This window comes from Sinocyclocheilus rhinocerous, unplaced genomic scaffold, assembly GCF_001515625.1.
Source record: "Sinocyclocheilus rhinocerous isolate Xijiao unplaced genomic scaffold, SAMN03320098_v1.1 scaffold501, whole genome shotgun sequence".
Lineage (NCBI taxonomy): Eukaryota > Metazoa > Chordata > Actinopteri > Cypriniformes > Cyprinidae > Sinocyclocheilus > Sinocyclocheilus rhinocerous.
In genome coordinates this window covers 71,673-97,275 of record NW_015639766.1, presented here as the reverse complement: position 1 = coordinate 97,275, position 25,603 = coordinate 71,673, and the positions used below count along the sequence as shown (strand labels likewise).

Genomic DNA, 25,603 nt, shown 5'->3' with positions numbered 1-25,603 from the left:
GTTTTCTTTTTATTTATTATATAATTTTTAAATAATTACTACGTGTACTGCATTGAGCTAACTGAGACTTGTTATAGCACTTGCATATCATTGCTCTTTTGCTGATTTTGATTGCTTCCATTGTTCTCATTTGTAAGTCGCTTTGGACAAAAGCGTCTGCTAAATGACTAAATGTAAATGTAATGTAAATATCCTGGCCTGTCAAACAGAGACTACCTCCTGCTCTAAGAATGAGCTACCAAGGATCTCAAGATACCCAGGGAAACTTAGTAGTAACACCCTGTCTAGAAAGTGAATATGCGGAGAGTGGGGCCCAAGGTAACCGGGGCCAGAGCCACTCAGAAAACAACGTGGCAACAACGCGTCACCCTTACCATAAAGGCTTTTAAGAAAGTGCACAAAGGCTGGCGTGCGCACCTGCCATGAATATGGACTGGAACGAGGCTACAGCGCGTAACCCTTACCATACTGGATTTTTGAAAGTGCGCAAAATTCCTAGCGTGCACACTTACCACAATGTGGATTTTAGAAAGTGCACAGAAGCTGAGTGTGTGCACTTACCATAGCATAGATTTAGCAACACCGTTACTAAAGGGTAACCAAAAACCTGTCCCCTAGACAGGCCTAGACCCTACATGACTGTGACCCAACAATAATTCAGCAGGAGGCCGCATGCTCAGAGTGCATGCAGATTGAAAAAGGTGTATCTCATAGAAAGACCCTCCATGTGAGGGGAGAATCACCAACTCAACCAAAACAGTCACTCTTCAAACTGGGAGCAGCGTGCTCATATGTGACCCTCTAAGTGAGGGGAGCACTGCTAAACTCACCAACAAAGAGAGCAGCCTAACAAGGAGGCCTAAAGGGGCCTAACAACCTGAGGCTGCTGCTCAATGGCTCCAAACACATACAACCGTACCAGTATCATCAGAGATACATAGGAGAGTGAGGCACACGTAAGGATCCGGGGCCTGAGACAACTCAGAGAAAGGGGACGAGGCAGCATCGCGTCACCCTTACCAAAAGGATTTAGAAAGGTGCGCAAAGGCCTAGCGTGCGCATCTACGATGAATATGGAATTAATGGAAGTGCACAGAGAACTAGCGTGTGCACCTGACATGACAGAGACTAGGCTCTAAGCAGAGAAACAACCAACTCCGGGAGCGGAAGAGATCATAGAAGCTCAACTGGGAGCAATATGCTCAAAACGACCCTCGAAGAAGGGAGCATCGCGTGGCTCAACCAAAACAGCAGCCAGAACAGGGAGGCAAAAAGGAGTCTACTCTTCTTTTCCACAAGAGTAGAATAACAGGGAGGCAGAAAGCCTAACGACCTGCAACTACTCAACGAAAACTCCAGGAGCTCACTTACTGTAATGTCTATTCCATAAAGCCCTGAAGGACATAGGCCTCAACCACAGTTGCTCCACTCCAGAAAGTGGAGAACTCACTCAACAGAAAAGATGAGAACTCAGAACTAAATAGGGACATACAGGCTTAACCAAAGAAGGTAGCCCTGCAGGGAGGCCAAGAGGCCTAACAACCTGAAGGCTCCGCCTAGAGCATCTAGAGGGGCAGAAGGCCCAGCTCTCCAAGATTCTCTACTCTTCGCAGAGGGGAGAAACAAACGTTCCATTCCGGTTGGAATGAGCCTCCCGCAGTGAGGGGAGCACCATGCTCTGAACGCGCCAAAAAAGGAGAGCCGCAGGCTCCTTGCCATAAAAATGATAGACCAAGGAGGCCACAAAAAAGGCCTAGCTACCTGATGTTATCAACTGTTGGAATTACGAGAGCGGCGCTTCCGGGCCTCAGGCCGAGGTAAGTCCTCAATCTGAACCCAAGCTCAGGCCTAAGCCCCTCAGGGCAAGACCGAGCAGCCCAGGGAGCATGACAGGAGACAGTGCCTCCAAATGAGCTCCTGGGAGAAAAAACCTGAAAGGCCCGCAGGTCCTGAGGTTGCAGCGCCATACTGGGGACATGATAAACAAGGAGGCTTCTCAGGGAAGCCTAACGACTCGGAGTCAGAGTCCAACCAGTACGAAATTTGACAGGAATTGTCAGGATCCTGCCAGTTAGCATAAGTGATGCATCTTCAGCGAAGCTCACTAGAAGAGGAAAGAAATGCTTCCATCTAGGAATTAAATAGAATAACAGACATGTTAGATAAAGGAATCTCAGCAGAGACTGAGATGTTCCAATAAAACAGAACAGGATGGCGCTGCATAAAAAGTCAGATAAAAATACAACTAGCAACAGTTTAAAAGACATGGATCATACTCACCCACCATGGCCTGTCTCTCCCAGACCTTCAGTAGGTAGCTCTATGTTTTTAAAAACATAGAAACTAACCGGAACATCATAGGTCCAGCCGGAGACTGTAATACCGTTGCATGGAGGTTAACCTTGATCAGGAAAAGAAAGGGTTAACAGGGGAATTGGGAGAGGAAGACGAGGGTAGATTGTGAACACTCTAAGCGGGTGGTCCGTCCTGATCCAGACGAGAGTGTTGGGAATGCCTCGTCTGGATTACTTCCCTCAAGTCTTGCCTCTGAGCCTTCGACCTGCGCCGTCCTCTAGACCTGCTCGCAGGTGGAGGAGGGGTGCGAGTTGCGACACTAGCCTTCTGGACCCGTCTTTGATCCTTAGACCAAGACGGGCCAGGACCCCTTTGTTCGGGCTGAGACCTGGGCCTTCGTGGAATGAAGGACTTAAAAGCAGCTGAACGCGCCTTCGCCTCCTTAAACTTCTCGACAACCGTCTCAACGGAAGTGCCGAAAAGTTCAGAAGGAGAAACCGGCGCATCAAGGAGAAAGCCCCTCTCTTTCGTCCCGATGTCAGCCAGGTTCACCCACAGATGTCTCTCCGTTACCACCATAGCCGCCATAGACCTGCCTACGGCAGCCGCGGTCTGCTTGGTGGCACAGAGAGCGAGATCGATGTTGGCATAACTAGACTTCTGAAATCTGTGGACACGCGAAGAGAACAGATTTTTCCAAGTCTTCTTGATCTCCACATGAAGATCAGGAAGAAATGGAAGGCTCACTTTGGCTGGAGGGTTATGATCAGAAAGATAGCACTCATCGAGCCGGCCGCGAGATGCCACCCTCCTAGTCCGCTTCTGCCGTGGCGCATTCCATAACCTCAAGCAGCTCCTCGTACGCAGGGCAGGAGGTTTGAGAGGACTCAGTCTCAACTTCCTCGTCCTCATCCTCATCTAACATCACCTGCTCTTCCTGGCTGGGAGCCAGCAGAGCACTAGCTGCTGGATCAGATGACGTCAGAGAAATAGCGTCATCCTCCAACAGCTCACTCTCGTCCGTGACCGATGAACGAGTAAGGGAAAGCCCCTTCTTCAATTCATCGGCCAGGTCCACCTGAGAACCCCATGAACTCAGTTTCCTCCGTGCCTCAGCAGAGGCAGGTCCTGAGCCCAATGGAACCGATGGCTGCCCCTCCTTCCTCGAAAAGAAGGCCAAAATGAGAGCGGAGCTTTCTCATGGAGAAAAACTCGCAATGAACTCATGCCACCACCTTGAGGACGTCACGCGTGTGCTCCTCACCCAAACACAAAGATCGCAAGTGTCATCGGGTGTCAGATAACGCTGACACGGATCCACACACTTCCTAAACGCCTTGCTAGTGCTAGTGCTCGCCATGATAACAACGAACAGAATCGCTGTTCTCACCAGTATGCAACTCCAAACAAACCGTCGTGAAGACGAAGAAGAGGATGATGTATTCTACCGGCGCCCTTTTATACTGTGGTCGTGCCGGTAGTGATGTCATAGGCTGTCACCGGCCAATATCATTGTCATGTTTAGATGTATGCTTCAGACACCGGTCACGCCGAAGGCGTTCCCCATAGCGAGCCCTAGAGGACACAGTTCGAAGTTCCCTCGGAAGGGAACCCCTGTTTTATTGCAGTGTGCATTGTTTATCAGGCTTGTGATTTTTGAGCCTAAAGATGCAACTATGTTCTGTCCCATGCAGCCCAGAAGAACCAGTTTATGACGCCCAATGGTTTCACTATGTACATGCTGTCTAAGGAGAATGATGTGTATAACCCAGAGCATGGCAGAGTCTACCAGGACATGAGCCGCCCACTCAGTCACTACTTTATCTCCTCCTCACACAACACCTACCTCACTAAAGACCAGCTCATTGGCGAGAGCAGCATTGACGCTTATATCAGGTACAATGCTCACATATATATTAAAAAAGACAGCGCTGGTCCTTTTAGCAGATAATGCATACACATTTGCATGCATACTAGACAAGATGACCTATTTATTGAAATGTTTTGCACAAAGGCAGAAAAAAAACCCGCTTTCTCTAAAGCCTTCTACACACTGCATGATTTTAGCAATCCTATAAGATCATTGCAAATCACACTGGATCTGATAAACTTGGGAACGACATGTGTGCAGACTGAACAATGATGACACCTATTGACTCGTAGGCTACGACTCATATTACTATAGAAGAATAAAACATCATTAGCATGCGCTAGGGGTAAACAAAAAGAGCATGATGAATCACACTTTGGCAGTTATAGTTTTTATGTGTGCTGGTTGAAGTGGCGAAAAAGGAATGTCCTCTTATGTCCTCTCTCACTGTACGATATAAAATCACCGATTAGCAGCCACGATCACAGCAATCGCCACGATTGTTTCACGATGCCAATCTTTCATCTGGGACAGTCGAAAATCGTGCAGTGTGTCTCGGGCTTAATATTGAGCAAATAATGTAAAAGTGTTCATGTTTGTTTGTGGTGCAGAGCTCTGAGTCAAGGCTGTCGCTGTGTGGAACTGGACTGCTGGGATGGGGAAAAGAAGCCAGTTATTTACCATGGACACACCCTCACATCCAAAGTGCCATTTAGCGAGGTTTTGAAGGTCATCGCTGAATATGCATTCAGGGTGAGCACAGGAAGTGGCTCTTTACCTTCAGCTCGCTGGGTGATGCTTTTATATTTGTATTCCAGTAAATAATATCTAAATTTCCTTAGATACTTGAGAAGCAAAATTGCAGGTTCAGATATTTTTACAGAAAAACAAGTATGTATTTGTATGCTTTTTTGTTTTTTCATCAGACCTTTTTGATTAGACAAATTAGTAGTTTATTAGATAACCTTGGGTACCTATTTGAAAATCTAATGTGTGCGTAACCATTTAAATCAAATGGTTTAAATAATTTAAATTATTGATAAAGGAGTAGTGTCTATATATATATATATACAGTATATATATAAAATGAGCATTAAAAAAGAAAGAACATTATTTCTATGCTATTTTTCCCTAAACAGTTTTGAGTGGTTTTCCTTTTTCCTTCTCCTTTATAACAAAATAAATACATTAAACAAATAAATACATATGCATACTTGAACATATGCTTATTTTCTAGACTTCTCCATATCCTCTTATTCTGTCTCTGGAGAACCACTGCTGTGTGGAGCAGCAGACTATCATGGCCCAGCAGCTGCATTCAATTCTGGGGGAGAAACTGCTCAACAAACCTCTCAATGACAAGGCGCTTCAGTGCCTACCATCACCAGAGGTAATACAGTCTGACTTTCCCTAATAAAGTTTTAATCAGACATACTCTAAAACCAATTTGGAAGAGCAGTCTGTCTTCCCTTTTGTTTGTTTTGAATTTTATTCAACATACAGTGCTTGATGTTCTTGGAATGGTTGTGGAACAGTTCCCTAGGTAACTCTCGTTGTGTCGCCTTAGACGACCTATGGGAAAACTCCTGTTTTACTCTGGTACTGAAGCCTGATTTGTTCACTTTGTGTAGCTGCACAAACCAATGGCGCCATCTCATCAGAATCACTCTACTGAAGCGACAGTCATCGATTCGCGTGCAGCTTATTAGGGTTGGGTATCGTTTGGGTATCGATACCGGTGCCAAATCGATACTTTTAAAACGGTTCTCGTGCCTAAACGGTGCCTGAACCGATACTTATTAAAAAATAAATAAAGAAATTAATTAATTAAAATTCCCCCAAAAATTTATGGATTGGCCATTAGCATTATAAACGCATGATGCCTATTTCATTCATACTGGACGCCAGAGGGCGCCCTCGCACAGAAAATCCACATATCCAGTCACAGAAGTAGCGGAACTCATGACCCTCCAGGAAATCCCTTATATGGACAAAGGCATCGCTATTATATCTGGAACTGAGTAAACAGAACAAATAAACGTTTTGAATGATAAAACAAAGACAATAAACACTCGACTGCGACAATATAGTTTATCTGTGTTATTTAAGCCATCTCTGGTATTTTCATAATAATTAAGTATATTTATGATAGGGTGACCATATTTTAGTTTTCCAGAAAAAGGACAGTAGGGGGTGGGGTTCGTGGGCGGGGATTCACCTAACAGTATACGTAGCAAGGTTTTTTTTATTTTTTATTATTATTATTTTTGTTAATAAATAAAAAGAAAACAAGTAGAAAGAATAGAAAAAGAATAGGGAATGCTAGTGTTAGAGGGTCATTTTTAAATAAAAATAAAACAATTAAATAGAACAGAAAAAGAACAGATAATGCTAGTGTTAGAGGGTCATTTTTAAATAAAAATAAAACAATTAAATAGAACAGAAAAAGAACAGATAATGCTAGTGTTAGAAGGTCATTATTTATAATAAATAAAAAAGAAAATAAGTGGAAAGAATAGAGAAAAAATTGACAATGCTAGTGTTAGAGGCTCTTTTTTAGAATAGAATTTAGAATTTTAGAATAGAATAGAGAGTGCAAATGTTAGAGGGTCAAGTTTTTTAATAAAAAAAAAACAAGCAGATAAAATTAGAAGTAGCATTAGAATAGAGAGTGCTAGAGTTAGAGGGTCAAATGAAGATGAAAGAGATGTGTTTTCAGCCATTTCTTGAAAATATTAAGGACTCAGCAGCTTGGATTGAGCTGGGCAGGTCATTCCACCAGGAGGGAACAGTTAATGTAGAAGTCCATGAAAGTTTTATCATAGGTAGAATGCAAAATGTTTCAATACAAGCATTTCAGTCAAATGTAATTTATGCAATATTTCAAAGCTTTAACTCACTTGGAAAAATCAACCCATGGCAACAGATTAAAAGTAGCCCAATTCTGTGGAAAAAACGCAGACTTGGCAACCCTGCATCCAACAAGAGCTGCCGGAGTCAGCTTTGACTGATCACAGGTCGAGAATAATGAGAGATGACTGACCAGACCATGCTAGAGCATTTGCTGCTCAACAGATGCTGAGCTCATTGACAAATATATGATCTTGTAAGATGTGCTCCCTTTACACAGAGTGCGTGTGATTGCGAAATCGAAAGTGAAAGTAAACAGCGCAAACGCTCATTCAACAATATTTAAATACACCGTTAAGAAAACAGCCGAATCCCGGACATTTTGGGCAATTAAGAAATCCCGGCCGGACACATTTTTGTAGGTCCAGAAAGAGGACATGTCCGGAGAAAAGAGGACGTATAGTCACCCTAATTTATTTATCATAGGTAGAATGCAAAATGTTTCAATACAAGCATTTCAGTCAAATGTAATTTATGCAATATTTCAAAGCTTTAACTCACTTGGGAAAATCAACCCATGGCAACAGATTAAAAGTAGCCCAATTCTGTGGAAAAAACGCAGACTTGGCAACCCTGCATCCAACAAGAGCTGCCGGAGTCAGCTTTGACTGATCACAGGTCGAGAATAATGAGAGATGACTGACCAGACCATGCTAGAGCATTTGCTGCTTGTGCTTTTAAGTTGGAATGTGAAAACAACATGGACACTACTACATGATGTGTAGTGTAACGGGGCTGACGAGACGTGAGACGTGCGGATCCATGTGCGAGCTTTATTAAAACAGAAGAGGTCAGAAACACAGGCAGGGTCGAACAATGGCAAACAGGTATGATGAGGGCAAGACAGAAGAGTATTCCAAAAAGGGCGTGGTCGATAAGTAGAGGGAAGGGATAAGAGTGAGTGTTAAATAGGGAGTGAGTAATATGAAACAGCTGTGTGCAATCAGTGCTGTGTGCAATCAGTGCAATGAATGATGGGATATGTAGTCCGGGGTGATATGCAACAGTGTGTCGTGCGAGAGTCAATGAAAATGGAAAGGGTGACCTCTGATGGCTAGCAGACGGAAGTTCATGGACCGGATACGTAACATGTAGTACATACTACAAAGATGTGTTGGATTTGTATTATTAGAGCTTTCTGACTAGAGTTCACGTGCATTTTCTCAGTCGGGAAATTATTTTTCACGTGTGGTGCCAGTGATGATGCTTCTTACGTCCATTTCGGAGAACCAGAGGACAAATATTTCAATCGATCGCTCAGGCATGGCACCGAAATGAGGCACCGAAATCTGCGTTCAGATTCGGTTCTAGTACATACCGGTTGCATAGGTACCGGTGCCATATTGGTACCGGGTTTCAGTACCCAACCCTACAGCTTATAGCATCTAGTTACGCAACGCTCATTCGCTTTTCTCAGGGAACTGAGTTTACATTAGTAACCAGAGCGTTCCCTATCGAAAGGTAACTCTCATACTCAAAGGTAACCCTTTACACGTTAGTAACCGGAGCATTCTCTACAGTTCTTCCATACAGGTTTTCTTTTAATCGTTCATTTGGTATTTCACTCTGGATATTGCCTTGGCATGACCAATCACTGAAGCATCAGTATCACCACATATCATGACAGTGATGCACTGACGGGTGCTGTGCAGAGCTGCAGTTGCAGCATAGGCCTGGCAGTGGTCGTGAGCAAGCTCTTTGGCTGGGACTTACTGGACTGTCAGATGGAGAGAAAGTAAATTTCATTCAGGAGCCCCAGATTTCCTCTGCCTCAGCAGGTTAAAACCTTCTTTTGCAGCAGCAGCCAGACACTGATTGGCAAACTCAGCAAAATCGGAGAGAAGAAATGGCGGACAACCTAATCCATTCTCATGTACGGGATGAAGGGATGAACAACAGTACTCATTAAGTATCACAAAGTATCACAATTAGAGTGGTTATTTTCTCCCCCTCCTGCCAAATGAAGGCATTGGACACAGGAATTGTTCACAGAAAGTTCTCTTATGACTGGTTCAGGTGTGGAGTTGGCACCAATTCCCCCAGTGCCCAACAGAGAAGCTCTTCAAACTCCACCCATGAGGTCCCAAAAGAACTAAAAAACAGACACAAAAACAAAATTAAAAAATACAAAAAAAAAGGTGTTCACATCCCACAACCCAACTAGGGCTCAGGAGCAAGAAAAAAACATGGCAAACAACAAACAAATGTCAGCACACTGATATAACTGCTCCAAAGAACTTTACTAAAACTTTACTTGTTTCTACCATCAGGTCTTCATCGGGCACAAACCTAATGAGATTCTCTTTATAGACAATGGGTGATCACCTTGATTAGGAAAAAATTTACCAATGGGTTTCTTCCCAATGACTGACCACCCAAAGAGGCATGGTAAGCAACTATGGCCACCACATACACCCTCAAGGTAGAGGGGGTCAACCCTGTGGAGAACCGTCCCTGCAGGAACTCCAAAACCGAACCAACTGGGCAGTTAACTGGGACGAGCTGATGACTTCTGCACCATGAAGTGAACACAATCCACTTCAAGGAGTACAGTTTCCTCGTGGAGGGAGGTCTGGAATGGAGTATGGTCTCGACAACCTCAGTTGAGAGACTGGAGTCTATGAGTTGGGCCCCCTCAAAGGCCAAACCCACAGCTTCCATAACTCCAGGCAGGGGTGAACGATTGCATCCCAGTCCAAACAGCATTCGTGTTGCATGAGCCTCTCTCTCTCTCTCTGTCCCATGTCTGATAGATGCTTAAATCGTGTCTCTCCACCAATCACTGGAAGTGTTAGTTATCATGTACTTGACCTCCTTATCCGCTTGTCTCCCCACTTGTTCCCCCGCTGCAGCCCTCGATTTACCACGCCCCCCTCACAAACACATTAAAGGTGGGGTAAGTGATTTCTGGTAGCCAATGTTGACATTTCAAATCACCAAAACAAACACGCCCCTACCCTATAAGGGTCTCGCCCCTATTTTGATTGCTCCACCCCACACATAAGTACGCAACCCAGGCAACAATTAGTTCTGTGAAATAAAGCAAAACCAATGTTACACCGTGTCTACACCGGACGCAAGCGGCCCGACAAAATACTATAGAACTCATTATAATCAGTGTATGCTGTCTACACTGGATGCGGCGTGGCGCGACACGACAAATCCCTGACAGAAAACTGCTGCTGCATTCTATTTATGACGCATAAAATCTTTGGTTTGATGTTAAGTAAACTGTCATATTAGCAGAAACTTTAAAAAAAAAATAATAATAAATACAGCTCCAGGTAACCTTCGACACCCACCACAAGTTTCTCCTCCATCTTTGTAGTCTCCAGACGTTCAAAGCAACTGTCACCACAACGGAAAGCCCGCCTCTCCATTGATTCGATTGGACAATGGAAAAAAATGCAAATGACATTGGGCGCTTTTTTGGTCAGAGTTGATTTTATTTCAACCTCAGGAGCTCAGAGCGCTCCTACAAAAATGCGAGGCGCAGCAGGCGGCTAAAACTTGAGGTGCCCGGGGCACATAAGCAGCATGCAAAATGATCAATGCCAATAGAAAACTATTTTAAAAAGGCGCCTTTCACTGCAAAAAAAATAAAAAATCGTTCTGTCTGATCTGGGCCTAAGACTGTCTTCCCTCGAGAAGAAACGCCAATGGGAGCAGAACTAAACATTCCAGATAGTGCACACTTGTACACATCGGGACATTTTATAAATTAACATAGCCAGCCCCTTCGAGAGCTGACTGTGTGTGCTCTGCTCCCAAGCAAACCACACATAAATCTCATATATCCCCACCCATGATGAAGCAAGGGCAGCGTGAAACACACAATTTAAAATGTTCATATGCAAAAGATTGAGGTGGGCTTCTGAACGCTGAGAGTGCTAGATCCAGTGGGTGAAGGCGGAGAAAGAGCGAGGCTTGTATGAAGCTGCCGTGCCTCAGCAACAGCGGGACCGGAACCGCAAAGACCACGAACATGGACACACATTTCTCTAAGTGTGCCCAGCAAGAGCGTTGCACAAAGTCAGCCCCCTCGAGAGATGACCGTGTGTGTATGCCCACCCATAATGTTTAGCGCGAACAGGGAAGAACACACAGTCTAAAATGCTGCCTGTTTAAAAACAGGCAGCACTTTAGACTGACAAACAACAGATATTTCAGACTGACACACACAGCACTTGCTGAAGGCACAGAAGCTAATGCTGTTTGTTTGGGATGCGCTTTTAACACTAGAACCGCCTGGGGTCGTTGTATACCTAAAACCGCCAGCGGGTAAATTTTACCTACGCACATGACTACTGTTTTGATATGGCTAAAGAACATATTACTTCAGTGTATTATGCCACGGTCTTCACAAAGAAGTGTCTAGAGTCATGAAATGATCATGTCTAATCATCAACTATATTTTTGTCCTGTTGCTTTTTGTTCAAGGCTTTTTTTTATGCAGGCTATACAAGGTTAATCACTATTCATTACGGTCAATATACAGTCATGGCCAAAAGTTTTGGCAGTGACATAAATTTTGTGTTTTGCAAAGTTTACTGCTTCAGTATTTGTAGATTATTTTTCCACATGTTTCTATGGTATACTGAAAAACAATGATAAGCATTTCATAAATTTTAAAGGCTTTTATCTGCAAAAAATATATAATGAGTCAATATTTACAGTGTTGACCCTTGTTCTTCATAACCTCTGTGCAATTCGCTCTGGCATGCTACATATTAGCTTTTAGGTCAAATCCTGACTGATGGCGATCAATTCTTGCCTTATTAGTTCTCGGAGGGCGTTTTGATACCATTCTTTATTCATGGCAGTGTTTTTGGGCAGAATTATGAGAGACCCCGCTCCCTTGGTTGAAAAGCATTCAATATAGCATTCACCTTTTCTTCTCCGAAAAATCGATTTTCCAGATGTCCCAAACAGTCGGAAGGGAGCTTCATCAGAGAAAATAACTTCCTGCAGAATTTCAGTCTGTCCTTGACGTTTTTCGAGAAGTGGCTTCTTTGCTGCCCTTCTTGACACCCCAGGCCAGTCCAAATTTAATGAATTACCAAAAAATATTCATATCAAAGATCTATGTGGATAATAGCTACTTTAAACAAAACCCACTTTTATCTTATTGAAAAAGTATGTCAGTTAGTGGTCATGATACAGGAATTTCCAACTTCAATACCTCGAAAAATATAAATATCAAAGTACCCGTGAACCGGAAGTTGCAACTGACTTCAGTGTTGTGATGTATTTCCAAGTGAAACGGATTGCAAAAGCTTACAGCACAAGGAAGCTTGATTTCAAATTTGATTTCAAACTGAATTGAATTTACAAAAAAATGACAAGTACAAAGTCAGTAATACAATTATAAAACAAATGACCTCAATTCAGTTGAGGTATGCGAAATATGGCAACACTGAATTTTCATAAGAAGTGATTTAAGAGCCATGTATTTTAGGCCTATTTATTTAGATAAATGGAACATCAGATGGCTTTGACCTGTAATGTATGTGCAATGTAGTGATGCAGTTAGGCAGACTAGGATATTTATATGTACAAATCAGACAAATATCCCATTCCAAAACATTTCTAGCATAAACTTACATTGTAAAGAAATTAAAGTTCCATCTTTGATTGTTGAAAGACTTTCTGGTGCAAGAAATTAAAGTTCCATCTTTGATTGTTGAAAGACTTTCTGGTGCATTTCACTTACAGCCAATAAAACGTAACAAAAATTCTTGTAGCATTTTCATCGGTCAGGCGTGGATCTATTCTGAATGGTTGATAATTTTTGACAGTTTAATCCAGGAGCAAAGAGAAATTATTTCTACTTTAAAAGCATGGAGAGATCGCGATTGCACACAGTCTGCGCCCAAACAATATCGGAGTGAGAGGACAGGCAGTTCATTTGTATAAGTTAGGCCTATTTGAGAGCTTGCATTCAGTTTTCTGTGATTACATGACTGTGTTCTCATGTTACAATAAAGCGCTCGCCACATTTGCGCGGGAATGATTCAAATTATGAAGAATACCTGCAATCCTGCGTGGACATTCAGACTCTGTAATTGACAGGAGACGGATGCGTGTCAAACTCACTGTCGGAGAGGAAAGAGAGACGCAGCTTGTATCTGTGTATATTCGGTAGATATGTGGAAAATGAGTAAGGGAACAGTGTCAGATATTTCAGTATCGGTATCAAAATATAGATATTTATGATAACACTACCATGTAGTTTGTTTCTCCAAACTTTGAGTCCATAAATTACGCTGAGCTCCCTGACTGTCCGATCAGCTCTTCACCTGCTGAAGCGGCGGCTTTTCCCGGTTCAGATATCAGGGCTTTTATTGGTCCCTTCTCGATCGGATATCTTTATTGGCTACTGAAGTGCAGTCAAAGGTTTGAATATCAATTAAAATTGTGGGCGTACTCAGTAACGAACTATAATTTAAAAGTAACGAAGTAGATTATTTTGCTTAATTTGTACTTAAGTACAAGTAAAAGTACAGTTTTAAAAATATACTCAAAGTACAAGTACCCGAAAAAAACTACTTAATTACAGTAACGTGAGTATTTGTAATTCGTTACCTCCACCACTGCTTGCTACTGCCAATGCATACAGTGATACGGTGCAGTGAGTATTTAAGACATACTGCTGCTGCACAAATAGCATATAAAATAACCCCCCAACAAAGCTGGAAGAAGAAAACAAAACAATTAAATATGTATGCTGCTGCTATACAATAATATGCTTAAAACCATCCCTATAAGCAGAAGAAATATATATAAAAAAAAAACAGAACAAGCAGATCTATTGCAAAGACATATGTACTGCTGCTGCTCCGGAGAGCCGTGAGACCGTGTGTTTGTGATCTATGTGAGCCTAGGCCGGCTTTGTCAAATGGCTTAATGCTAGTGAACTATTGCTGTGTGTACCTTATCGGTTGACCAGATAGCTTAAACCCTGGTCGCGTTCAGTTAAGTTACAGCAGTCAGCTCGGTAAAGCTCTCTCCAAGATCATTCTGTGTTCCCATTATACTTGATTTGTAAATACATGTCTATGATTTTGCAAAAAGGACTTTATCTTCTTGCCGGAGTTTAATGTTGTTTTGTTACTTGCTACCGGTAGGGTGACCATACGTGCCATTTTTCCCGGACACGTCCTGGCCAGGATTTCTATATTGCTTTGATTCAAAGTACCTCGACAGCGTTTCGAAAACATAAGGACCCGATGTCATACTCCGATCGGTCTGCACACGCAAACAAAGCCAAACCCTAGATATTTTAGGCAATATATGGGCTAGACTAACAAAACATTAAAATGCAGCGTCACTTACATCATCATCACCGCACCTCGCGCTCCACTGATGACGCTCCCAGACGCACTCCTAACATTCGATTGCACCATTTTTGCATTCAAATGCAAATGTTTATTTTAAATTCGACTAATATTCTTTTTTTTTTATTCACAATCTCCTCATCACAGGCAGGCACAACACTCAATTCAGCATGTGTTTGTGTGTGCTGTCTGCGTCACTCATAGCACGTGCCTATATCGTGCGCTATATCGAACATTTTTATATCGTTATCGATGAAGGTGTACTGTCGATAAATATCGATACCGTTTTATCACCCAGTCCTAAATAGTAGGGATGTGCCGATCTGATATTCATATCGGGTATCGGCTCCGATAGTGCCATTTTTCTCGGATCGGGTATCGGTCAGAGAGAGCCGATCCAAATCCGAGTTTTTTTTCTTTTTTTTCGATTGTGCGAATTATTCTGTGTTACTTCTGAAGCCATACGATAGCTTAATGTGAGCTACATATGAATATTTAAGTCCTTACATTAAAGTTCGCACAAACTCTTTTCTCCGCTGTGGCTGTCAGTCATTCGTTCAGCCTTTAAACCCTGGTCGCGTTCGGTTACGGCAGTCAGCTCGGTAAAGCTCTCTCCAAGATCATTCTGTGTTCCCATTATACTTGATTTGTAAATACATGTCTATGATTTTGCAAAAAGGACTTTATCTTCTTGCCGGAGTTTAATGTTGTTTTGTTACTTGCTACCGGGTGTCTGTGAGAACAAAACACGGGCGTAGAAAAGACTATAAATTGTTTTTAACGTGCACAGTAACTGAAATTTAAAACTGTTAAAAGAAAGGCTCAATAACTGTTGCACAGATATAATACACTACGCATCAATTTCTCTTCCCTTTGTGCTTTGCAGTTTTTAACACGAAGCGCTTACAATGTGCGCATCCGGTGTGCAGAATGATGCGCTTCGTGCTCATAGACTGTATAAAAACAGTTCGTGCTGCGCTGTATTTGTTTTGTCCTATCGTATCTATCATATGTTGTTGCCTTATTAAAAAATACGCTATACATTCAAAAGAAATGTATTTCAATTTTATAGTATATACTTAAACATGTATATCAATGTTTTTAATGAATGGATTTTATAATATAAATAGCAATGTGTAACATTTTACCATATTTAGTGCAACGCTTTTTTTATTTGTTCCCCACAAAATATTGTTTTTTCACTAAATGTTTGGATTTCTAAAATTATTGTGCACTTATTTTTCTAGAATAACTTTTGCTGCCGAATTATCCACTAACCTAGTTTATGATACATTTTTGTCATAGATTATAAATATACATAGGCCTATATTGTTTCATATTTATTGTTTATTTTATTTTTCTTTATAATGAAGTAGTCTGTATCTAGTAGATTGTGAAAGAATGATTATCAGTTCCACACACAGAGATATATAAATTCTACATTTATTTATGAGGGAAAAAAACTTCACTGGTATCGGATCGGTATCTGTATCGGCCAATCCTAGGTATCGGAATCGGTATCGGAGGCGAAAAAGGCGGATCGGAGCATCCCTAGTTGGGATATGCCTCCAATTGAACTCAGGGGATGTTGGAATGACCCACTCGCAAAAAAATGTAGTGCAGCTGTTACTTTAACAGCAACGGGGAGTGCATATGGGCAGTATACATTTGTGTCTAGGTCATCTGCCAGGAGATGACAGAAGTCTGTTACTGCCTGGTGGGATAGGCGTAGCCTCTGGCGACACTCCACCTCAGGCAGGGACAGATATGTGGACCTTGGCCGGTGGACCCTCTGCCTCCTCCGTCTCCCAATTCTTTGGCCCATCAGGTACTCCATTTGGCTGAACAATTCAAAAATACATTACTGATCAAATACACTGACATTAAACTGAGGAGTTCGACGAGTGATGTTTTGCTCAAATTACATGTTCAGTAGTCAGTCAGTCATTCAGTCGTCCGCAATGGATCCAGGCTTTGATATGGCTTACTGGTTGTTGATAGACACCCTCAACCTGACGAGTCAGACCCTGACTGGTCAAATAATTAGCCAATTTCCTTCGTCATTACTACAAATAGGTAGGCTAATTCTGATACATGCAATGACTATCCATTATGCATTAAGATATGTAGGCATTTTTATATTTATGTACACAATAATAATCTTTTACATTTAATCCTTTAATTTTTCATTTTTAAAAATGTTTGTGTGCTGCTGTGCATCCCTGTGTGAGTAATAAGCAAAGTGTACGCGCGTCTTTTTTTATTTGTTCCCCACAAAATATTGTTTTTTCACTAAATGTTTGGATTTCTAAAATTATTGTGCACTTATTTTTCTAGAATAACTTTTGCTGCCGAATTATCCACTAACCTAGTTTATGATACATTTTTGTCATAGATTATAAATATACATAGGCCTATATTGTTTCATATTTATTGTTTATTTTATTTTTCTTTATAATGAAGTAGTCTGTATCTAGTAGATTGTGAAAGAATGATTATCAGTTCCACACACAGAGATATATAAATTCTACATTTATTTATGAGGGAAAAAAACTTCACTGGTATCGGATCGGTATCTGTATCGGCCAATCCTAGGTATCGGAATCGGTATCGGAGGCGAAAAAGGCGGATCGGAGCATCCCTAGTTGGGATATGCCTCCAATTGAACTCAGGGGATGTTGGAATGACCCACTCGCAAAAAAATGTAGTGCAGCTGTTACTTTAACAGCAACGGGGAGTGCATATGGGCAGTATACATTTGTGTCTAGGTCATCTGCCAGGAGATGACAGAAGTCTGTTACTGCCTGGTGGGATAGGCGTAGCCTCTGGCGACACTCCACCTCAGGCAGGGACAGATATGTGGACCTTGGCCGGTGGACCCTCTGCCTCCTCCGTCTCCCAATTCTTTGGCCCATCAGGTACTCCATTTGGCTGAACAATTCAAAAATACATTACTGATCAAATACACTGACATTAAACTGAGGAGTTCGACGAGTGATGTTTTGCTCAAATTACATGTTCAGTAGTCAGTCAGTCATTCAGTCGTCCGCAATGGATCCAGGCTTTGATATGGCTTACTGGTTGTTGATAGACACCCTCAACCTGACGAGTCAGACCCTGACTGGTCAAATAATTAGCCAATTTCCTTCGTCATTACTACAAATAGGTAGGCTAATTCTGATACATGCAATGACTATCCATTATGCATTAAGATATGTAGGCATTTTTATATTTATGTACACAATAATAATCTTTTACATTTAATCCTTTAATTTTTCATTTTTAAAAATGTTTGTGTGCTGCTGTGCATCCCTGTGTGAGTAATAAGCAAAGTGTACGCGCGTTGTGCACCCGCCTATAGGCGCATATTACTAACGCGCTCTTTAAATAACAAAAAAATAATAATTGCACCAGATTTTACACCAGGTTTTTGTTGGTCAATGGCGCAGTCTATTTCAGTTGCCTCAAAATAACAATGCGCCTGAACACACCTCGTTTTCAGACCAGCATGCCCATGGCTGCACAAATGGGCGCAAATGCATTTGCTATTTAAACTACGTGGCGCAGGACGTGAAATTGACAACTGCGTTGGGCTGAAACTAGCAAAAAACACTTGCGTCGCACATGGTGCCGCATTGCGCCGGGTGTATGATAGGGCCCCAAGAGTGCAAAACACACACACAGAAAAACATACATCTTTGGTAATACTTTACAATAAGGTTTAACTATATTAGTTAACATGAACAATAATTATATATAAAAAAACTTACTAATACATTATAAAAATTTAAAGTTGTATCTGTTAACATTAGTTAATGTACCGTGAAGTAACATGAAAAAGAAAGTTTCAACTGAATACCATGAACAAAAATCAGCAGGCTAAATAAAAACTGGACTCGATTAAGAGCTATTTGTGTGCAAAATAGAGCTGCACAATTCTGGATAAATTGATTTTTTTTTTTTTTTCATAAATTACATGTGATTTTTTTTTAAAAACAAGAATCACATGTAATTTATGAATGAATGATTTAATGACTCACTTAATATTTACTTGTTTCATTATTGGATGAATCAGTGTTTTTGAACGAATCTCTTGAATGAATCAAAGACATTTTTAGCAATTCCTTTTTCACCACCTACTGGCGTAACAACGTAATTGATAATTCTGTATTTGAAATGTCAAATTACTTTCAAAAGGTGATTTACTCTGTTAATCGCTACACATCAGTGTTTATACAAACTATAAACTTTTTTTTCCCCGTACTTCTGTGATTATTTGAATGATTGTAGCACAGAAATAATGATACTGTGTGATTGAAAAGACTCTGTGTGAAGCTGTTTCATACATATTCTGTACATGACAGCTGCTCTGTTTAGGTCAGCGGCAGCATAAACGCAGATTTTAATGTTCAAATCACACAGGAACGAACAGAAAGTTGATCACACTGTTGTGATCGCACATGTCAAAGGTTTAACAGCTGAATCGTTGTCATTTAGGAAAGATCACGTTGGTGTTTGAATCGTGTACGCGATAATTTAGCAATCTGTTTAATTAAAGTGCTTTGTCATGTTGGTGGTGACACCTCTCTTGCAACATGTTAGAGAATGTTAAACCGATCGAGCACAGCCATCTTGAAGGACATCTTAATTCTCTAATTGCACCGCAAGGAGGCGAGGAGTGAGGAGGCTTCCTGAGGAGTCATGAGCGAGGATACACAGGTGTATCCTTTGCGGAAGTGTTTTTCATCGAAAAACCTGACGCACTAATAAATTCTCCTCCCCCTTCACATCTGTTGTAATAATTTTAATTTATATTTTACCTTTGCAGTTTAAATAAACCATACATGTCATATACTTCAAACAAGGCATCTTGCTTTATTAATATGTATTATGAATGTCTTAAATAACAAACTTTAACAACTTAAGGGCAGATCCCTTTAGCGCAGCTGATGACGCTTTGAAGCTCCTGAAGGGGTGGAGCTAAGACATGAGGAAAGGAAACGAGTATGCACAAATAAGAATTGAGAAGCACTCAGGGTTGTGAAAGGTTACTCTCTAGAACATCAGAGTGTGAAACAGGGTGCTTCTCAATATCCTTCCTAATATTTCCTCGCTCCTCCGGTTAAGGCTAGAAGGGATACTGCAAAAACTACTGGGTATGCACACAACAATATAGCGTAATTTTTCTCACACTGTACAACAATAATTACTATTTTTGCATTATTGTAAGGGGTAGGTTTAGGGTTGGGGTAGGTGTAGGTGTAGACATTAATAAAACACAATCTAATAATTAGAAAATTTAATTTCTTGTTAGCTTCTGGTTTTTGCTGTATCCCTTCTATCCACAACCCGCTCCTCCGTCCTCCATCCTATGACCCGGAAACCGATCGAGCTCAGCCATCTTGTAGGACAACTCAATTCTCTCGAGGAGTGAGGAGGCTTCCTGAGGAGTCATGAGCGAGGATACACCGGTGTATAGTTTGTGGAAGTGTTATAAACGTGACTTCAAACGGACTAAACGTGACGCACGTATAAATTCTCCCCCGCTTCACATCTGTTGTAATAATCTTAATTTATGTTTTACCTTTAAAGTTTAAATAAACCAAACATGTCATATATTTCAAACTGGCCATTTTGCTTTATTAATATTTATTTTGAATGTCTTAAATAAACTTTAACAATATAAGGGCAGATACCTTTAGCACAGCTGATGACGCTTTGAAGTGACGCTAAAGGGAGCGAGGATATGTAGGCTGCATCCGAAAACTTAGACAGCTGACTTGCTGCCTTACTGCCGTATGAGGCAATGACTTTGCAGGCAGCGTTTTTGCACGAAGGCACCTCATAAAAACTGATTTCGGCCAAGCTTCTGAGGCAGCGTAACAGTTTAATGATCTACAATAAAATAGAACAAGTTTTGGTGATAACTAAACAAATGTTTAATTACTATAATACTGATTTCTCGCTAGAAAAAACATCAAAAGTGCAAAAAGTTAGTCAGAAATATACATTTACACACAAACTGACCACCAAACGCAACTTTCAGATGCCATCTTTATTTTTTAGCTCAACCATCACGAAATGGAATGCACAGGATTGTGGGATATGAAAGGCAGCGAAGGATACATCTATGGGAACCTGGCAAGGACACAAGGAAAAGACGCGAGGATGGAGGAATTGAATCAAGTGAAATTATATATCCTCGCTATATGATATATTATATATTACGCTAAATGATATATTCCTCCATTCTCGCGTCTTTTCCTTGTGTCCTTCCCTCGCATCCTGAAGGGGTGGAGTTGAGATGCGAGGAAAGGAAACAAGGATGCACAAATAAGAATTGAGAAGCACACACACACACACACACACAAAGAGAACAATATATAAAACTTTGGTAACACTTTACAAAAAGGTTTCCTTTGTTAACATGAACTATATTAGTTAACATTAACAATATTTATATAGCATTTATGAATCTTAGTTAATATTATGTTTACAATTTACTAATGCATTATTAACTAAAATTTAAATTTGTAGCTGTTTACATTTGTTAATGTTCCATTTACTAACATGGACATTTTTATTAACTAACATTAACAAAGATTAATAAATACTGTAACAATATATCGTTCATTTTTAGTTCATTAGCATTAACTAATTTAAAAAAATTAAACCTTATTGTAAAATGTTACCACAGCTTTTAATGCTCTATAAGCATTTGTGAAATCATTACATATAAATTGCCAGTACAGTAAATTAACTTATTCTATGTATTTGTTTGTCAATCTAACTATTGCAAACATACAGTGGGTACGGAAAGTATTCAGACCCAATGGCTTTCCACCAACGTTTACCATCCAACCTGACAGAACTGGAGTGGATCTGCAAGAGGGAATGGCAGAGGATCCCCAAATCCATGTGTGAAAAACTTGTTGCATCTTTCCCAAAAAGACTCATGGCTGTATTAGATCAAATGGGTGCTTCTACTAAATACTGAGCATTTTTCAGTTTTTCTTTTTTAATAAATTTGCAAAAATGTCAACAATTCTGTGTTTTTCTGTCAATATGGGGTGCTGTGTGTACAGTAATGAGGAAAAAAAATTAACTTAAATGATTTTAGCAAATGGCTGCAATATAACAAAGAGTGAAAAATTTAAGGGGGTCTGAATACTTTCCGTACCCACTGTAGCAGTAAAAGGATTAGGCTTAAATGATTTCTTATCATTCCATCTAGTGGACAACATTAGTATTACAGCCTGAAATGTCAGCTGAAATGTCTAATAGTTTTTAATTTTCTTTTAGCCATAGAGCATTGTAAATTAATGAAACTAAACATGTTTCCTAAAAATGACAGATATAAAAATTACTTGTTCTCCATATGTAAAAAGTTTAGAAGAGTTTGGATAATACACTTTAAAGATATAAGAAAATTACTGTTTCCTTTTTTACTGTCACTTGAATACATCACCATGGCAAGAACCATTCAAGATATACAAAATCCATTTGCAATTTAGCATCTTCAGTATCTTGGCATCATGTTGACAAAGTTTGGTGTGAATTGCATGATTCTCCTAGGAGGAGAATGAATTAATCCACAGCCTGCTTTTTCCAAAAATCCACATTCAAACCAAAATAGCCGACTTCCTGTTGGTTGTAGCTAATGACTGTAAATTAGAAAGTTGTCCAGCTTGATGAGATCAATATATGTACCAAGTTTTGTGACTATAGATAAAACTAAATCCCTCACTTTTGTCAAAAGGTGGCACTATAGAGTGCCTCCTCCAGACCCATTTATGAGCTTTGCCAGTGTCTAACGGTCGATAACTCTGATGTGTGTGTCAAGTTTCATTAAATTCTAAGCATGTTAAATGACTCAAAAACACCCCCAAAAAATTTTAGTTTGTTAGTCAAAAAAGTTTGACTTGTTGCCATGGAAATGCCATGGTTTTTAAGATATCAAGATTCCCTTCACAGTTTTACATTGGCCGTGATTTGACATTATTCTGATGAAGCTTGAAGCAAATCGGGTAAATATAAGATGACAATTTCAAAGTGTTTTAAAAAGTCAAGTCAAGTCACTTTTATTTGTATAGCGATTTATACAATACTGATTGTGTCAAAGCAGCTTTACAGTGTCAAACAGGAAAATAGTTTGTCAATAATGCAAGAAGACAATAACAAAGAGTAATTTTTCCAGATAAAGTCAGTTCATTGATGACCCAGTGGCAAGGAACCAAAACTCCATTGGTGACAGAAATGGAGAAAAAGTAACATACTTCCTGCTACCAGCTGGTGGCGCTATGACTCACAATAGTCTCATCTATATGATCATCATACAATGAACAAACTGCTAAAGTTTGATCCAAATCAGACCCTGTATTGCAAAGTTATTAGACACTTCCTGTTTCTCATTTCTTGACATAAATTTGTTGCCTCACCACGGCCAAACCATTTGAGATATCAAAAAACCCTTCGCAATTTAGCATCCCCAATGTCTTGAGATCATGTTGACTGAGTTTGGTGGTAATCGGTTGAAAACCTTAGGAGGAGTATTGCAAATTCCAGAGCATGTGTTTTTCACAAAACCCTGCTGACTTCCTGTTGGGTGGAGCTAATGACATGCAGTATGAAAGTTGTTCGGTTCGATGAAATCTATATGTGTACCGAGTTTCATATGTATATGTGCAAATATGCATGAGATATTGCCCTCCACAATCCAGGGGGCGCTGTAGAGCCCCTCTGCCATGCCCGTGTACCAGTCTCTGCCCAGCTCTAATGGCCGCGGATTCCAAGGTGTGTGCCAATTTTCAAGAGTTTTTGAGCAGGTTAAGGGCTCCAAAACCTTGATGAAAAATAGTAAAGAAGAAGAATAATCCTAAGGAAAATAATAGGGCCCTTCGCCACTATGGGCTTGGGCCCTAATAATAATAAAGAAGAGCAATTCCAAGAGGGTCCTTGAACCGCGGTGCTCGGGCCCTAATGAACTAAACAAACATGAGAAAACAAACGCTAAGGCATCAAGAGCATACCATAATTCTTATTTTCCGTGGTTAATTGAAGAATTAAGAAACTCAAAGAATCTATGTAGGAAGGCAGAACGAAAGTGGAAAAAGGATAAACTCAGTGTCTCCCTTGCTTCTTTAAAAAATCTGATGTACACTGATGTACACAAAGAAGCAAGGAACACTTATTTTTCAGACCTGGTTACTAAAATGGGACATAACCCCAGAATACTTTTTAAAAGCATTAATTGTATCATAGGTCCTCTGCCTAGGCAGCCAGTTGAATCTACTCCAGAGAATTGTGACGCTTTTTTGAATTACTTTTATAATAAAATAGTGGAGATTTAGGCAGCAGTTTAACATTGATTTCAGAGAACATGATGTTGACTCCTGTCCACCTTCAACATTAGCGCATTGTAAACATGCCACCGTTTAACCATTATTAAAGAAGGCCTCTCTAGACCCCTCTAATTTAAGTAATTTTAGACCCATCTCTAACTTGCCATTTTTATCAAAGATTTTAGAAAAAGTTGTGTCCATGCAACTGACTTCTTTTATGAAAAAAAAATCAGTCTAGCTTCCGCTCCCAACATAGCACTGAAACTGCTCTTGGTAAGGTCACTAATGACCTACTGCTTGCAGCCGATACTGTCTTGTACTCCATTTTAATTCTTCTTGACCTCAGCTCAGCCTTTGACACAGTGGACCATAATATCTTGATAAACCGTCTAAAGACTTGTGTTGGTATCAGAGATGTAGCTCTGGATTGGTATATCTCTTATTTGTCTATCATGTCCTTTTCTGTAGTGCTTGGAGATGCCTCCTCCTCTCATGCTCCTCTATTTTGTGGGGTCCCTCATGGATCTACTTTCAAATTATGCGTAGTTATGACATTGATTTCCACTGCTATGCAGATGATACGCATTTGTTTATCCCGATAAAGCCTGGTATTATTGATACATCCCATATTATGTCCGGCTTCAGCAAGATTAAAAATTGGATTTAAAAATATTTTCTGCAGTTGAATGACTCCAGGTCAGAGGTGCTTATAATTACCCCAGTAGAAGTAGCATTAATAATCTCTCCTCTAGTCTGGGTGCCTTATCTAATAATAATTATCTAATAATGTTCAAAAAGATGCCCACGACCTAGGTGTAATTTTTGACTCTGAACTGTCCTTCAATGCCCAGGTGACCAAAATGGTGCAGTCTTGCTTTGCACAACTGAGGCAGCTAACAAAGATTAAGCCATTTCTTTCTTTTGCAGATTTAGAAAAGGTCATTCATGTTTTTATCTCCTCTAGACTTGATTATTGTAATGTACTTTATTCTGGTATTAGCAGGCGAAACTTCCAAAGACTGCAGCTGATTCAAAATGCCGCTGCTAGGCTTTTAACACGTACTAAGAAAAGTGACCACATTACACCGATTCTTGCTGCTCTTCACTGGTTGCCTGTGAGTTTTAGAATTGGTTTTAAGATATCGCTGCTTGTTTTTAAAGCCTTGAAGGGTCAGGCTCCTGCCTATATTTGTGATTTGTTAACTCCTCATGAGCCTGATCGCTGTTTGAGATTGTCTGGTAGGGCCCTATTAATGGTTCCAATTGAAATTGTACTATAATACTGAAATAGAAAAATTGTGGTGTGTAAAAATTGTGGTGTTCTCTTTCTGGCAGGACCTAAAAGGGAAGATCTTGATAAAAGCAAAGACGATCAAAATGGAGCAGGACAGCTCCAGCTCTGACTCAAGCTCCTCAGATGATGAATCTAAAACTGAAAGCAAACCTAAAGCATGGAAGGTCAGTGTGTATCTTTGTACATCATGCTTTTGTATTTTCTAAAGCAGGGGTTCCCAAACCTGTTCCTGGAGATATATTTTCCTGCAAAGTTCAGCTCCAACCCTTATCAAACACAAGTTAGTCAGCTAGTTAAAGGATTAGTTCACTTCCAGAATAAATATTTCCTGATAATTTACTCATCCCCATGTCATCCAAGATATTCTTTCTGATCAAGATGTCTTTCTGTCTTCAGTCGAAAAGAAGGTGCTCAATGGTTTGAACGTCCAAATTGCAGTTTCAATGCAGCTTCAAAGGGCTCTATGCGATCCCAGCTGAGGATTAAGGGTCTTATCTAGCGAAATGATTGGTCAATTTATATATATATATATATATATATATATATATATATATGT

General features: G+C 40.4%; 1 protein-coding gene across 1 annotated transcript in view; it reads left to right on the top strand.

Annotated features, from left to right (window-relative positions):
* Positions 1–25,603, top strand: part of plcd3b (phospholipase C, delta 3b) — an 82,436-nt gene that overhangs the window by 30,038 nt on the left and 26,795 nt on the right. Inside the window, exons 7-10 of the mRNA XM_016567406.1 lie at positions 3,990–4,191; positions 4,777–4,918; positions 5,403–5,555; positions 25,089–25,211. Coding sequence (XP_016422892.1) covers positions 3,990–4,191; positions 4,777–4,918; positions 5,403–5,555; positions 25,089–25,211 — 620 coding nt within the window. The remainder of the gene's footprint in view (positions 1–3,989; positions 4,192–4,776; positions 4,919–5,402; positions 5,556–25,088; positions 25,212–25,603) is intronic.